The 14,812-nt window shown below is 40.5% G+C and overlaps 1 protein-coding gene across 3 annotated transcripts in view; it reads left to right on the forward strand.

Annotated features, from left to right (window-relative positions):
• Positions 1-369: 369 nt before the first annotated feature.
• The window catches only part of Tmtc2 (Transmembrane O-mannosyltransferase targeting cadherins 2), a 286,435-nt gene continuing 271,992 nt past the window's right edge, over positions 370-14,812 (forward strand). For all 3 annotated transcript variants that reach the window (XM_018506510.1, XM_018506512.1, XM_018506511.1), the window contains exon 1: positions 370-956. In XM_018506510.1, the coding sequence (XP_018362012.1) occupies positions 871-956 (86 nt within the window). In that variant the 5' untranslated portion in view covers positions 370-870. The remainder of the gene's footprint in view (positions 957-14,812) is intronic.

Here is a 14,812-nt window from a genome sequence, read left to right on the forward strand (position 1 = left end):
GGGCCAAACGGTTGTATTCTTCTCGAACTTGCTCGATCGCCACTGAATCCTCGTAGGCCACTCGCGGGAACACCAATTTCTTGTCCCTTGACCGATAAGGAAGAGAGGACGAACGCAGCAGCGTCGAATCGACAACGCCGCTTCCTTTTCCAACAACTACTTTTTCCTTCACCTCCAAGTCTTCCTTCCGAGCACGATTCTTCTCGGAGCGGAGTAACCGAGTATAAACGTGCGTCCGTGAATGATTAGAACCAGACTCCGCGACGTCGCCGTCGGCGGAAAGAAAGCGCGCCGACTGCGACCAACGACTCCTCCTGGAACAATAATTACTCGCGAGTAATCGACTGTCGATTGTCCTCTCTCGTCTCGGGATCAAGTCAAGCGGTCTTTGACTTGGTGACACTTGGCCCTCTGAATTTGCAACGGCGCATTCGCGAACGACCGCCGATGTGAGACCTCGAAGTGAAGAGGCGGTCGAATTTCGCGGTCGCGCCTGAAGAGATCGAGAACCCGGGTCCGTCCGCGTCACCGGGAGCCGCTTCGTTGCTGGATCGTATTCGGGGACGCGTCACCGACATTCATCCCGCGCGGGACCCGTCAGCCAGGCAGGCGACGTCAGATCGGCGGTCGTTCGATCGTCCGGCGGACGTCTCGGCCGTCGCCGCGCGAAGAACCGGCCGCGTCAGGCGGAGGCGTAGGGGAGGAGGTGGAGGTGGCGGTGGTGCTGGTGCTGCTGCTGCTGCTGCTGCTGCTGCTGGTGGTGGTAGCAGTAGTGGTGCAGGAGGAAGGCCCGTGGACGTGCAACAAGTTAAGAGGCCGCCGCCGTCGACGTCGCTGTCGCCGCCAACCTTCTCGACAGCACGATGTGACATGGATATCCTCGCCGTAGCCTGCGCCCTCGTCGCGACGGCACTCTACTGCAACACCCTGCAAGCGGGTTTCGTCTACGATGACCGGTGAGTGAGGATTCCTATCTTCCTTCTCTTTTTCGCCGGCCGGCATTCAAATGCCCTCAACACACCTTCTACTATACGCTGTTACAACGATAGTAGCGTTGTTAAGGGGGACTTGTGCGATGAGATTCGTTTCTTCTTGCGTATATACTCGGCAATAATGTTGCAGTATTTTGCATCGAAAATTGCACTCACCGAAATTATATCGCATTTCTAATAGTCTTGATTACCGGATCCAAAGTTTCAAAGCTTTCAGCAAGTCTCGATCCCCGGGCTTTTCCTGACAGGAGTTGCTTTAAGACTGGGTCGAAAAGCAGCTGGTGACATACTTGGTGAGGTCGCGTGACGAGATTCGTCGGATTAGAACACGGTGCCGCGAAAGTTTCGAGAGCGATACTCGAGAACGATAATTCGCCGTCACGTAGTGATAGCGGGGGAGAGCTTTGATTTGACTTGAGGGAAACCTGGTCAGAACGCGATACTCGGAGTTGTTGATAGCTTATCGAGGCTTATCGTCTCATGTTGGACAAATGTGACTTAAAGCACAAGTGAATTCAATTCATTTGCACATAACACTACCTGTCGTTCGACTTCACTTAATCCCTAAAGGATCGGAAAACTTTATGCTGCTTGTAAGGCATTTCTGATCGTAGACGTTCATTAAAATTAATTAGAATTCACCGATTTTCTCTCTCTCCCGTCTCCTCTAAAAGAAAGTATCTATCAAGACAGACGCAAAATCATCATTTATCCATATATATAATAACTTTCGAGCTAACATTTGCAATCTGAAGTGGTAATTTCGAGGCAACAAATTAAGCTAGAAATTCTGTCTTGGATAAAAATTTTTCGGCAAATATGTATGTATAACACAACTCGGCGGCCCTTTAAAAGTTGACACAGGTTCGAGCTAGGTTTGCTTGATCGAATATCGTTAATTATGCCGACGAGCCGCGTCATCCGTCATCTGGAAAGGAGGAAAAATTCTTGTCGGCACGTTTTCGAAGGGCGATGAATGTCGCTCGTAAGGACTTGAGTTTTACGTGAATATTACTCATACCCCGGGTGATATACGATAGATGACATTCCTCGCGATATTTCAGCCGTCACTCCTGCGCCGCGCGAAATTGTTTCTGCGCTGCCACCGGCTCCGATATTCCGGTGCTACCGCACCGCTATGGAAAACAAATAGCCACGAGCCGGAGTAATCGCAACAAACTGTGCACCGTATCGTTCGTTCGTTATTTCGCTTCTCCTCTCGGATCGATAAGACTGCGTCAGGATTTGCACAGCACTCTCTCTCTCTCTCTCTCTCTCTCTCGCCAAATCGGCTCGAAATTCTCGCGATCGCCATTCTGACGGTTTAATCTCTTGCTAGCGTCATACGCTTCTTCAACAGATGTTTCGCAGTTTTCCCCAATATCAAGCATTACGGCGCAAGCTCATTTTATCGCTTGCATAGGCAGCATAGGTGATTCAAAGATCGCTATATGCGTGTCGAATTAAAACAAATGTTGCAGAGCATTCTGCACGCTAAAGCATTGCGAAAGAACAAATTTTAAAAATAATTAATTTCACATCGAAACGATAATTGTTTAAATTATCGGAAAAATAACTGCTATTCGCATGTATATATGTATAAAGTACTGTTGCATTGAAAGAATTTAATTTTGTAAAAGCTTTCCATTTCACACACGGGAGTAAGAATTAATTAATCTTTAGATGGTGAAAAATGTTACCTTTTCTCTCACTGCATTTATTTAATCACTTTCTGCTAAATAAAAAGCAAACTTATTGGGTAAAATAATCATTATGGTTTTATACTCAAATAATAATCAAACAAACGTACTGCATATGATGAAATTACAAAAAGGTTTAACGCACGCATTAGCAGTTGATTGCTCCTGAAGCAGAGGCCGATTTTCTTGTCGATGTCGTCAACGACAACGATTCGACTTTCGACATTTTTCGAAATCGTTTGCGAGCCATATCTTGTGGATAGCGGCACTCTGAAATACTCGGAGTGGAATTGGCGGGTATATCCAAAGTTACTCGCACGATAAGAGCTCTTGATCCGAGGCTCTCGAATTCTATGACACTGAATCCCCTAATTGAGTATCCCGTAATCTCCCGGACATCGTGGCCCAAACTCGATCGCGCCGCGCCGCGTCCCACACTCCGAAGGCTGACGTCCGGAGGCTCGCGTCAAGATACCGTAAGACGGGAGATCAGATTGCACCGGGAAGAGATAATTATACTCTGTGCGCTGAACAGCACTCCAAACAATCATTATCCTAAAATGTTATAAATACCTTGTGCTTTCGCGACTTTAATACGATTTTAATAGTAGAGAAAGACATGACAGGGAAATCTCAACAAGTAGAACAAATAGTCATGATGACGTTCGACGCGTCAAAATGGCTCCAAAATGATGATTAAAAATCATTTTTTGATCAATCATAATTCGTTTCAACGTCATTTGGATGTTACCGTGACCTGTTGTTCTCCCAAGCGGAACAACAAATCATGATAATATCAAAGTGACGTTAAGTGAAACTGATCGTTACTGATTGAAAAGTGATTTTTAACATCATTTTGGAGCCATTTTGATGTCATGATGATTTGCGTTCTATTTCATCTACTTGGGATGATTCGTTTGAAATTTGATTAATTCTTATTTTATCTTTTATTTTACATAGGTTTAATACGATTTTCTTTTTTGTTACATATCACATATTTATATTAACAATTCAGTTGGATTGTATAAATATTTTATAATCATATTTTCTTTCACGTACACGTGCAACTTTATTTCAATTTTCCATTTATATTTACTTTGCACTTCGATAGCTCGTAATTGGCGACCCCTGCTGTTATTAGAAGGCAATATACGTTGCATGCGAGAACCATTCGATGAATTGAAAACAAGTCGACGTTATTTACACGACTGGTGTTTGAAAAACCCGACTGTGCTTCCGCCGATCACTTCCGTCGCGCACCCGAACGATTCGCTCGATCACGGTTATCGGAAGCGCTGCGCAAATAATCACGTTTATTTCTCAGGTGGGGTGCAATGAGCGCGCTCTCTCTCTCCGTCGCTAACTCTGTGCCGTTAAAAGCGTTCGCCCGACACGTACAGCACTTGCAAAAGTTACCTATCGCCGAATTATTTGCTACCGCAAAACTTTTGCGACTCTCGCGCGGAAGTTTCTGGGTGTAACTAGCTATAAAGGATTAGTCGCGTTACCAGGTGTAATCTTGCTCGCTGCACGTGTCTCCCGCGGGATCGTGTGAGTGCCGGTCCGAAACACCTCTCCCGAGTTCGATAGTTTGCAAAGAGTCTCCATAGGCTCGCGGGAACATTTATTCTTCGTAACCAATTAACACGACACGTTCGTGATTTTTCTCCAATTTCGTTGGAATATTAGTTTAAGTTTTAATTTCGAATGTGCTCGGATCGGTTGGTTTAAAAAAGCAAAATTATCTTTTCCTCGTAAATTTTGTCTATTAGAAAAAATTTCATCTATTTTTTATTTATTTATTAGCCATATACTCACACTCGTTCGATTTTGAGAAAATTGTCTCCTGATTACATCAAATGAATCATATGTACATGGAAATGCGAGATATTTGGTATATACGACGCAAGTAAAAGTAGTTGAGTGCTCCCATATCCGTTTTGTAATCACTTTTTTCCATTAATTTTATACGAAGTAATTTAGATGTACATAAAAGTCTATAACGTAATTTACATAGAAATTAAATGAAAATGAGACGCCTGTCTAAAACGATAGAATGAGTTTGGTAGCGCGATAATGTCTAAGTATATCGCGTGACCGTCGCGCTCTCTTCGCGTAAGGAGCATCCACGCGCGCGCGCGCGCGCGCGACCACTGATTCGGTGCGGTTAATCAATCATTCTGTTTACGTTATCGCACGAACTAGCGTCGGCGTTATAAACATTTCGGCGGGGGACGGCACGTGGTGAGAGCGGTGAGCGGGGAAGAGTGCTCGCCATAAATTAAATTATTCCGGTCCGGGCATCGGAAATCAACTGTGCCGACCGTTCCGTTGGAAACGCCCAGTACGATTAGTCCGATAATCAAGCGCTTAATTATGGAACGAATTTGGATAGTCGGAGAGACGGATAAATATGTAGAAAGAGAGGAAGGAAGAGAAGCCCGAAGTAAAGGGCGCGGGTGGGTATCTATCGCGTTGCCGTTGGTAGATTCGCCGGCGGAGCTCGCCTTAAAGCGGCAGAGCTCGCGTAATAACGAAAAACGGCCCCGGCTCCGGCTCGCGTTCACGTTCGCGCGCGCATTAAGCCGAGATAATTTTTCATCCATATCCGGCCCATTAGCGGCTACCTCGTTCGATGCGACCGCCGCGCAGAGGCTAAAGCGGCCGCGCCGCTGGTGGCGACCATAATCAAGTCGAGTCCGGTTATTAACGAGAGCGGACTCTCCTCCATCCTCATCCTCCTTTTTCCCAGCTATTCTCTCTCTCTCTCTCTCTCTCTCCTTCTCTTCCTCTCTTCCTCACTTATACCACTTTTCTCATCCCTTTGGCTTTGGCGTGACCCAGCAAAATACCCGCTCGCCAATCATGGTGGCGGCGGCCTACAGTTCTTGGTTCACTTTTGCTCTTTTACGACTTGATGGTTTATTCGATTTGATCGATTATTAATAATATTTAATCGATTTCGCCATCAGTTGTTTCACTGCAATGATTATTTGAACCGATTTTATAAAATCTGATAATAGTTAGCAGACGTATTTTGTATCGTGCATTGGTGCGCAATATTAAATAAATATTATACCAATTATAATAACATTCAGCAACCATTTGATAATAATTAAAAAAGTTAAGTAAACGTTTAGTTATGATTTTAGTTATATTAACCGAACATTTTATTGAACGTTTAATTGAAATTATTTCACCAAAGCTTTAGTAACTATCATCTAGATTTGATTATTATTACCAGTCTTTTTCCAGTTGTGTGGGAACATTTAATTTTGAAATTGATATATCAATTGACTTGGTTTGAAATGGACATTAATTTCAACATCAAATGCTCTCACACAACTTTACTATAAAATGACATGCTCATATACATATACATTAATCTTGTATTTCCTCATTTATAACATACAGTTAACAATGTACTTGTTTGAATTTTCACTTTGTCCAATACTTTAGAGAGACTCTAAGTATTGGACATTACATTTCGTTGTTTGAAAAATAAAAAAGCCCGACACGGACATGCGCGAGAAAAGCGTCTTCTGGAAGATTCCGGCTATTTTATTCTGACCGTAGGTCTTGCGCGGAGTTTACCGTACTCGTGAGTTTATTCCGGTCGCGCCGCCGCGCCTGAGACTCATAGGATAATAAAGGCCTCGTATTTTACCGCGACGCCTCGACCACAATGCCCGTGCAAAGAATACGGGACATATTTATTCGGCTAGTTTTTTACTAACGGCGCCAGGGACCGAGCCGGAAGTAAACGAGGGAAAAGAAGACAGACCGGGAACAGATAGAGCCAAGGCGGAGGAAGAAAAGCCGAAATGCGATCAAGTTGGATGGCATACTCTGGCATCTTGTCGCTCTAACAAATCGCCAAAGGAAAATATCTTGGTTAATATATGCAACATGCGCAAATCTACATATAGTATGTACATCTCTGCTGTTTATCATTTGTGATATGTGTATATATATATAGAACATTTATTTAACACATTCTCCATACGGTTTTCATTTTTTAATTGCCTTTTCGGGTATACCTGATTTTCATCAAGTATGTACGCATTGCTAGAAAATTTTGTTACATAGTTTACGAGCAAAAGGAATCTTTTACTACTGAGATGCAAATTAGAGACTTTCAAAGACATATTTCGGTATGCAGATGCGGAAATTTGGAATACACTACCGTTATGCATTGCAAACCTTCGCATCTCCATAACTTGCTTTTGATGGAAATATTAGGTAGCAATTTTCCGTTATCTCGTATTTTATCTAGACATAACGATCCTATATTTCAAAACTACTTATTACAAAACTAGTCATTACTTATTATATCTTATTTACATTTAAGACAGAGAACTTTTAAAAATTAATTGTATTATATTATTCTATTTTAAATTTCTATCATTTATTGTCTTAAAAAAAATAAATTGTTTTACTTGTAATTTGCATTTACATTCAATTACACATATTCAACTCATTTTTATATTTATACATACCTTTTTTCTTATTTATATTTCGTAATTTATCTCTTATATACACATTTCTTTTAAGGGGTGTAAATTCCAGAATAGGAGAAACATCTTCCTCCGCCTGTTTTCTCGCGTTAGCTAGCTAATCTCGCACATGTATGTTTGCACGTAGATGCAGTTGCATTTGGAACGAGTTTGGAATAAGAAAAGTTGGCGGTCGAGGCTTAGCTTGTTCCGTTTCCGTCGGTGAATAATACCGCGGTATTCGGCGTGGAGGCGTGCCTTCGGTCGCATGAAATGTAAAACGCGGCATTACTATTTCAGTCGGTGCGGTGCATTCGGACTTACTACGATGCACGGTTTCTCAGAGCGTGCGTAAATAATGGACGCGCTCCGGAACATGGGTACGGTGATAAAAGAAAAATTGTACCAACCTTGGGAGAAACGTGCGAGACTACGCTGAGCATCTTCATTATGGAAACTAGCAAAGCCAAGTGATCGATCAACGCAAACGTCAAATGATTGATCCGCGCGATGGACACATTTGCCGAATTTTTATTAACGTTATTATGTATATATACTAGAAATTTCGCGTTTCTTCGCTTTTTATTTCTCAAACTTTATTATAAATCTTCCTCTTTGGCCTTAATTGATAAAGTCTAATTTTTCTACATATATACATATATGTATCAGAAAATATTCATTTATCTTAGAATTTTAAAAATTATTTATTTACCTACTCATAAATTGTGCTATTTTAACACTAAGAAATGTTGAATATCAATCTAATACACACACAAAATGTTAAAATTATATGATAATACAATCATATTATACTAAATTAACACTTGGATATACTAAAAATTCGATGCAAAATTTTAACAAGATACTGACTGTTTCTAACACAAATACAAAATGTTTTTTAGTGTGCATACGTTATTTCACATTAAGCAATTCAACCATCAAAATTGTTTAATTTACATTTGACATACATGGAAGTTAAAAATAACAAAATATTATTTAATTCAAGGGATTGGAATTTTCCTTTGTCCATTGCTCCGTTAATATCTAATTACACAATATTTTATATGTAGAATTAATGTACATATATAGTTGAATAAACTATTTTATATTTATAATAAATTATGTGTGTGTGTATATTAATTCTACACATAAAACTTGCATAGTTGTCACCTATATAGTTGCCAATACTACAAGTCTGTTCTTTTCAGCTGAAAAGATTTTTCTTGTACGATTTATTTTTCCTCCTTTCTTTTCTGCGTTAAAAAAAAAGAGAAACTACATGGTGCGAAAAGTTTTGCTCGAAAGAACAGACTCTATTTATTCTCGGTATAGATAACCTACGGTATAGTGTCTGTTTTACTTCTTTTATTATTACGTATATCTTTTACTTTATATGTATTTCTGATGGAATAATTACAAGTGCTCCAAGTTAATATTAATTATTTCCGATTAATTGCTATCGGCAATAAGAAATTTGGCATTATTTGCGTATGAAGAATTTGACAGACATCTATTAATCTGTACATCAATTTTGTATATTTATTACGTATTTCGCAGCCAGAATACGCAATCGCGCCAAACACAATTCAGACACCAAGCGCATCAGAAAAAATTTATATTCCATCGAAACTACCATATTCGTTTTACGCAATAAATCTATCCCCCAGATATAATTTACAAAACAAATGCGGTTAGTGAGACAATAATTTATGATTATTGTCACGTAAAACAGCCGAACGTAAAACGGGTTAATATGATTGAAATGGGTCCAGCGGCGCGGGGGAGATTTTATTAAAGCCAGCTCTCGCGTTGCCGGCACGATTGATTCGCAACGAATCAAAATAAAAGCTTTCTCTAAATTTATTTTGTTTCTATTTTATTCAAATTCCTTTCTTTACACCTTCGCGTATCTCTCGTATCTTCAACGTCGATGAATCTATATCGATACCTGATATATTCCAAATTGTATTTCTCAATAAATTGCACCGGAAGAGGCGGTCGACTTTTAAGCGCGTTTTACGCGTAAGCGTACTCGCTCGTTCGCGAGTACAGTTTTCATTTCGAGAGAAAGTCGATGGAAATGTCCGCCAACAATTCTAACGCGCTCTATCCTTCGGACTCGCACGCATTTTAATTTAAACGGAACAAACCTTTCGCACGTGGAAATTTCCCTCGTTCGCGCTGTCAGCTGCGCGACTGACTACGCTTCTCCCAGGACAGATTCGTGACGAACGGGCTGCGATAGACGCTCGAGAGGGGGTTTGGATTAGAGGTGGAATTAAACCGTTGGCCAGGTAGACTCTAAACGGATAGAACATACAGTGGAAAATGTTACAATTTCCAAGGACTTTTCTCGCAAAACTGACAATTGAGACAGGAAGAAGATAATAAAGATAGATCGATGAAAAATGGTGCTATTGTTCTTGAATGTCGATACTTCACTTTGACATCACATCACATTTCTGTCATTTTCCTTGAAGCGCGGGATTACGAATGGCACAATTTTTGCATTTGCTTTCCCGTCGATTTTCCTATCCTACAATTCAAGTATTGTTTGCAATAATATTGAAAAACTATATAATCGAAAGAACGATGGATTCGAGATTTACGAATACGTATCGATCCGATGGAATCCCCAGGATGGATAGATAGCGCGGAAAGAGGATGGAACATTATAAATCCAGAAGCCGCGTCAGTCACGGAACCGCACGGCCAGTTGCCGGGATAAAAATGACGAGCGGGCAAGCGCATGTCCTTCCCCAATGCCGAATCAGACGAATGGCAGGAGGGATCGAACAAAGAGATCGTCGTCGCCGGGGAGCGGAGTGTGTACCTGTACCGTGTTTTATCGGGGCACCGCGTCGCGTACGAACGTTGCACCCCGTCCGCATTCGGACGATCCGCAGTGGAAATTCTTGCAATTTCGCTCCAACGCCGGGATATTTCTGCACACGTGACGTGGACGTGCGAACACGCGCGTACGTCTGTCTCTCTGTACGTACGTGCGTGCGTGCGTGTGTGCGTGCACCAGGGTACGGGAAATTTCGGGGATGCCCGGCTGCGTCGAGCATTTATCCTGCGGGACCGCCGGATGGCATACGATCGATGCGCTTTATCGCGCCAGAAAGACTGCAACTGGGGGCGGGGGCGGGGAAGATAGAGAAAGGGGAGATATAATTTACGGCTAGGTTCTCTTGGTCTTGATAGGACTTTACCGCAGAAACGAGATACAATGCGCGACTGACACCACGCCGCTGTAAAGATCGGAAAACGGTTAAAAACGAGAGCGATGGTACCAACGCGTACCCCGTTCGAGGTATAGTTAAAGGGGGTAGTATATCACTAGTCTCGCGCAAGCGAGGGCGGAGAGAACGCGCGACGTCCAGCCGTTGGTGAATAAGGGTGCACTGTAATGGCGACACGATGCAGTAAATATCGTCGCACGGATGCGATGGGGCGAATATATACCGGACAGCGAGCGAGCGAGAAGTTGAGGCGAGCGAGCATGTACACGCGCGAGAATTAATTGGTGATTTTTATTAGTGACATAAAGGCCAAATAGAAGGAAAGAAAGCAGATGGAGCACAATGAGCTCGAAACAATAGAAATAGAATGCCTCCTTAATTACATAAAATTTATCGTACTGTGATTATCATTCTCGCTAAAATTAACGTATATAGGAATGAAAATATGTACATCTCTAAGCAGAAAATATAGTTGCCGTCGACTTTTTCTTTTACTACATATTACATGAATATTATATTTTATGATTTTCAATTACATCAAAAGAATCATTTTGCTAAAGTATCTAAAAATTTAACTGGATACGTATCTGAAAAAAAAATGACTTGGCATTTTAGCAATCAGCTTGAATGTCCTACACAATTATTTTAACGCTCCAGTAAAATTATTATCAAATCTGTACTTGACTAAATTTTTAGATACTTCAGATTGAGCAAATTATACTTTCCGTGTACTCCTCCATCCGGAGGTAACGCGCGAAAGAATATCCCAAGATGTAAAATTTGTTTCGTTTGAGACGAATATGTGTCAAGCCTTCTCGTGCATCGCGAGGGTAAAGTGGGGGAGCATTTGGAAGCTCGGGTTTTAGCGAGCTTCCTCGTGTGTATTGTCGAGTTTCACGAGTGAGTGGCATGCGCAGTATATACTACATTTATATACATTAAAAAGAAGCCTGAATATCCTGAAAACGTTACTTGAGGAAAACAGGATTTTTTAAAAAGATTATTCTCGTTACTTTTCGTTGCTTCTAACAACAATATAGAGAATAATACATGAATATACAGATAAATTAGTATCTTATTAACAATTCTTAGTAATAATCGACAAAATTAAGCCGACATGATATTAATAATTCTTGAAAGTAATAAAAAAGCTGTCAATGGCGTGAACATTATTTATTCTGTTTCTACGATTAATAATATCTCTACAATAACAGAAGCAATTTGCGAAAAATTGAGATTTTTCTCTTAAGAGACAGAGATATTGCAAGCGTTCAATTCAAATTGTAAAGCACGACGCTGCATCGATTGATTATATCAAAAGAATCCTTGGAACGTAATACGACTGTTTGTCTCTTTCTTTTTTATCGATAGAAAACAAAGTATGAATAACACACAGCTTTTACAGAGAACACGGCAAACGACTATAACGATTATTATTAAAGCCCCATGCGTTTCTATACTGAAGGGGGGGGGGGGAGCAGAGTTCGTTGTATTCCAGTGCTACGCGAAATGCGCTATAATCTGTTACAAAGGCGCGGAGAATCCAGAGGAGAGGGAGAGAGAGAGAGAGAGAGAGATAGACAGGAGAGGAGTGAGTGTGAGGATGAAAAGGGAGGAAATGTTTGCGGAGGGGTGTGCACTTGTACGTTTAATCGGCTCATTACCTGCATCCCGAAGTCAGGTAAACCGCGGCGGCACGCCGCTCGCGCGAGTGCAAAATTCTAACTACGCGATTATTGTTACACGGTGCGTGTATGCACGTCGTGTACGCCGCGCCGCGCCGTCGATGCACCTCGAATTAGCCCGCTAGCGAACAAGCGCTGTATACGCGGTATATACTCGCTACGCGACGTGGCATCGACCGTGCAAAAGTACGTTTAATTGTTCGTACGGAATTACGCAGTTGTAATTGCCGAGCGTGTTTGCACAGTCATAATACTTTCGCGTCATACGAGATACGCAGACGAGTTGTAACTCGCACTGACCGCAATCGCCGGAAATTAACCTCTTTAAAAAACCTCCTTTCCGATAGACATAATTGGGCAAGTTTTACTCATCCGGAATGCAACGCTTGAGAAGTTGTTCGAAAGTTATCCGAGTCGATTCTTGTCTATCGATTTATGTGCCATTAATTAACTTTACAGTCTTCCACTAGTAATAAAATTGTACGCGTGCAGGGGGATGAGAAAGACTAGCAGTATATATCTATATTATGTCACGTGGAAAGAACGGTTTTGTCAGTTTTGTGTGTGTGTGTGTGTGTGTGTGGAAAATTTTACTAGACACAGCTCTTTGAAAATAATTTTGTTGAATCATCAAAATAATTATGTAGAATGCTCAAACGCTGATAGTAATGTTGCAAAAAGTTTTAACATTCCGGCAATCGATTTGAATGTCATTCATGATTTATTTCGATAGTTGAAACAAAATTATATTTTTAGATCTAGTTAAATTTTAGAACGCTTCAGTAAAATCGTTCTTTTCGTGCGCAGTCGTAGAAAATGTTCTTTGATGCAACTAATACGAATATTAATTATCACTGGTTCTCATACTTGAAATTCTAATAATGATTAATGCGCCTAGGTAAAAATTAATATTTTCGGGTTCACTTTATACCCGGCAAAAATACGGAGTATATATTATATATGTTTCAGTTATGATCCCGTCTTTATCCTCAAATACATATTTTCCATCATTCCGCATAATTCCACGTCACGTTCTATATTCATAAGAAGCTTACGCGACGCGGCTCCAATGTGGCTCGATCGAAATATCCGGTTGTAGAGAAAAAGTCCGATGAAAAATATCGTATCGTTGAGGTGATTTGCAAATGAACGCGATATTTGGCGTGATTCTGCGCGAGGCTACCGATAATAATCGCAGCGATGATTCGACGCCAGGTGGTATCAGCATCTAGCTTTTTTTACTCCGTTTTTTTCGCGGCATCAGCGCTCGTCCGCGAATTGGAGCGGATCAACGAGTGGCACGCACGGCCATTTTTATGCTCGTTTGCCGAATCGTCCGCCGCGCATCGTCGCAAAAAGTGACGCGAGATGAAACGGATTTCTGGCGTAGCTCTATGGCTCGCGATAACGCGCACGACGATTTGTGCATTGCGAGTATTTTGCACGATAAATACGTATAATGCAGAGAAATCTATTTTACGCGCGACGCTCTCGTTAGCAGCTGCCTTTCTAAACCGACATGAACATTAAAATGGAGGGATTAATGATACAGCTAATTTTAATTTAATCGTAAATATTTCCTATTCAAATATCTACGGACGATGTTTGTTTCCATGCATATGTATATGTATATGTTGTAATGTATGTAATCCCAGATAATATACAATCAGAGTTGGGATATATAGAGATTACTTATTGTTACTCGTTACTGATTTTAAAAAGTTAACTTGTTATCATTACCGCGTTACTCAAAAAATGTAAAAAACGGGTTGTTTCCGTTATTTTTTAAATCAAATTTTGATGACCTCTTTTTTAGAATAGCATCCAATTGTTATTAATTGACCAGTTCCACACGAGTTTTTTAGTGGTTTTATGATGGTTAATCGCAACATGGTCAAACATAACACAGGTTTTCTTTTGAAATTCACTTGTCATGCACGTTCCATATACATTGTATTGTACAAAGTAACGATCATATTGATTATCGTTATTCAAAAAAGTCGTTGCGTTATCATTAACGCCACAAATAAGGAAATAAGTAAATATTTGGAAGCGTTCGACTTTTCGCAAGAAGTAGGAATTTTATTTGTTAATAATTAAGTCGCTTCGCGTGGAAAGTCTAAATATTTACCAGGAAATATAACGTTGTTACCTATATGTTACTGAAAAAAAATTTTTACGCGTTACTTATAACATCGATACATACAATTACCTTTTTCAATAACGAATGGGTAACTTTGCACTACAAGTAACGCGTTATTTCCCAACTCAACTCTGTATACAATGATAACCTTCTTTGTGTTTCTAATACTATTAATAAGCCCTTTGCAGTGTTTTAAGATGTTTATCAGCATTATTATTAAATTGACGATTAAATCAATTTTTAAATATTACTATTTCAATTACTATTTAATATTTTTCTAATTGTATTTTAAGCGTGACAGTAATCGGCGTGCAATTGTAACGGGAAGCTATATTTAAAATTTGCATATAAATATTATTAGGCACTAGCCTCGATCATATATGTATATATTTTAGCGTGAGCCGAAAAAAGTCAAGTCGTGTTAATTGGAATCTAATAGTGGGCAATAGTTAGTATTTTATGCCAAGAAGAAATGTGCAAAACCTCGGTCGGATTATATCTTCTGTTTTGCCCAGAGTGTCAGTGTTTTCAAATTTAACTTAAAAATTATG

Source organism: Trachymyrmex cornetzi, unplaced genomic scaffold (assembly GCF_001594075.2).
Source record: "Trachymyrmex cornetzi isolate Tcor2-1 unplaced genomic scaffold, Tcor1.1 scaffold225, whole genome shotgun sequence".
NCBI lineage: Eukaryota > Metazoa > Arthropoda > Insecta > Hymenoptera > Formicidae > Trachymyrmex > Trachymyrmex cornetzi.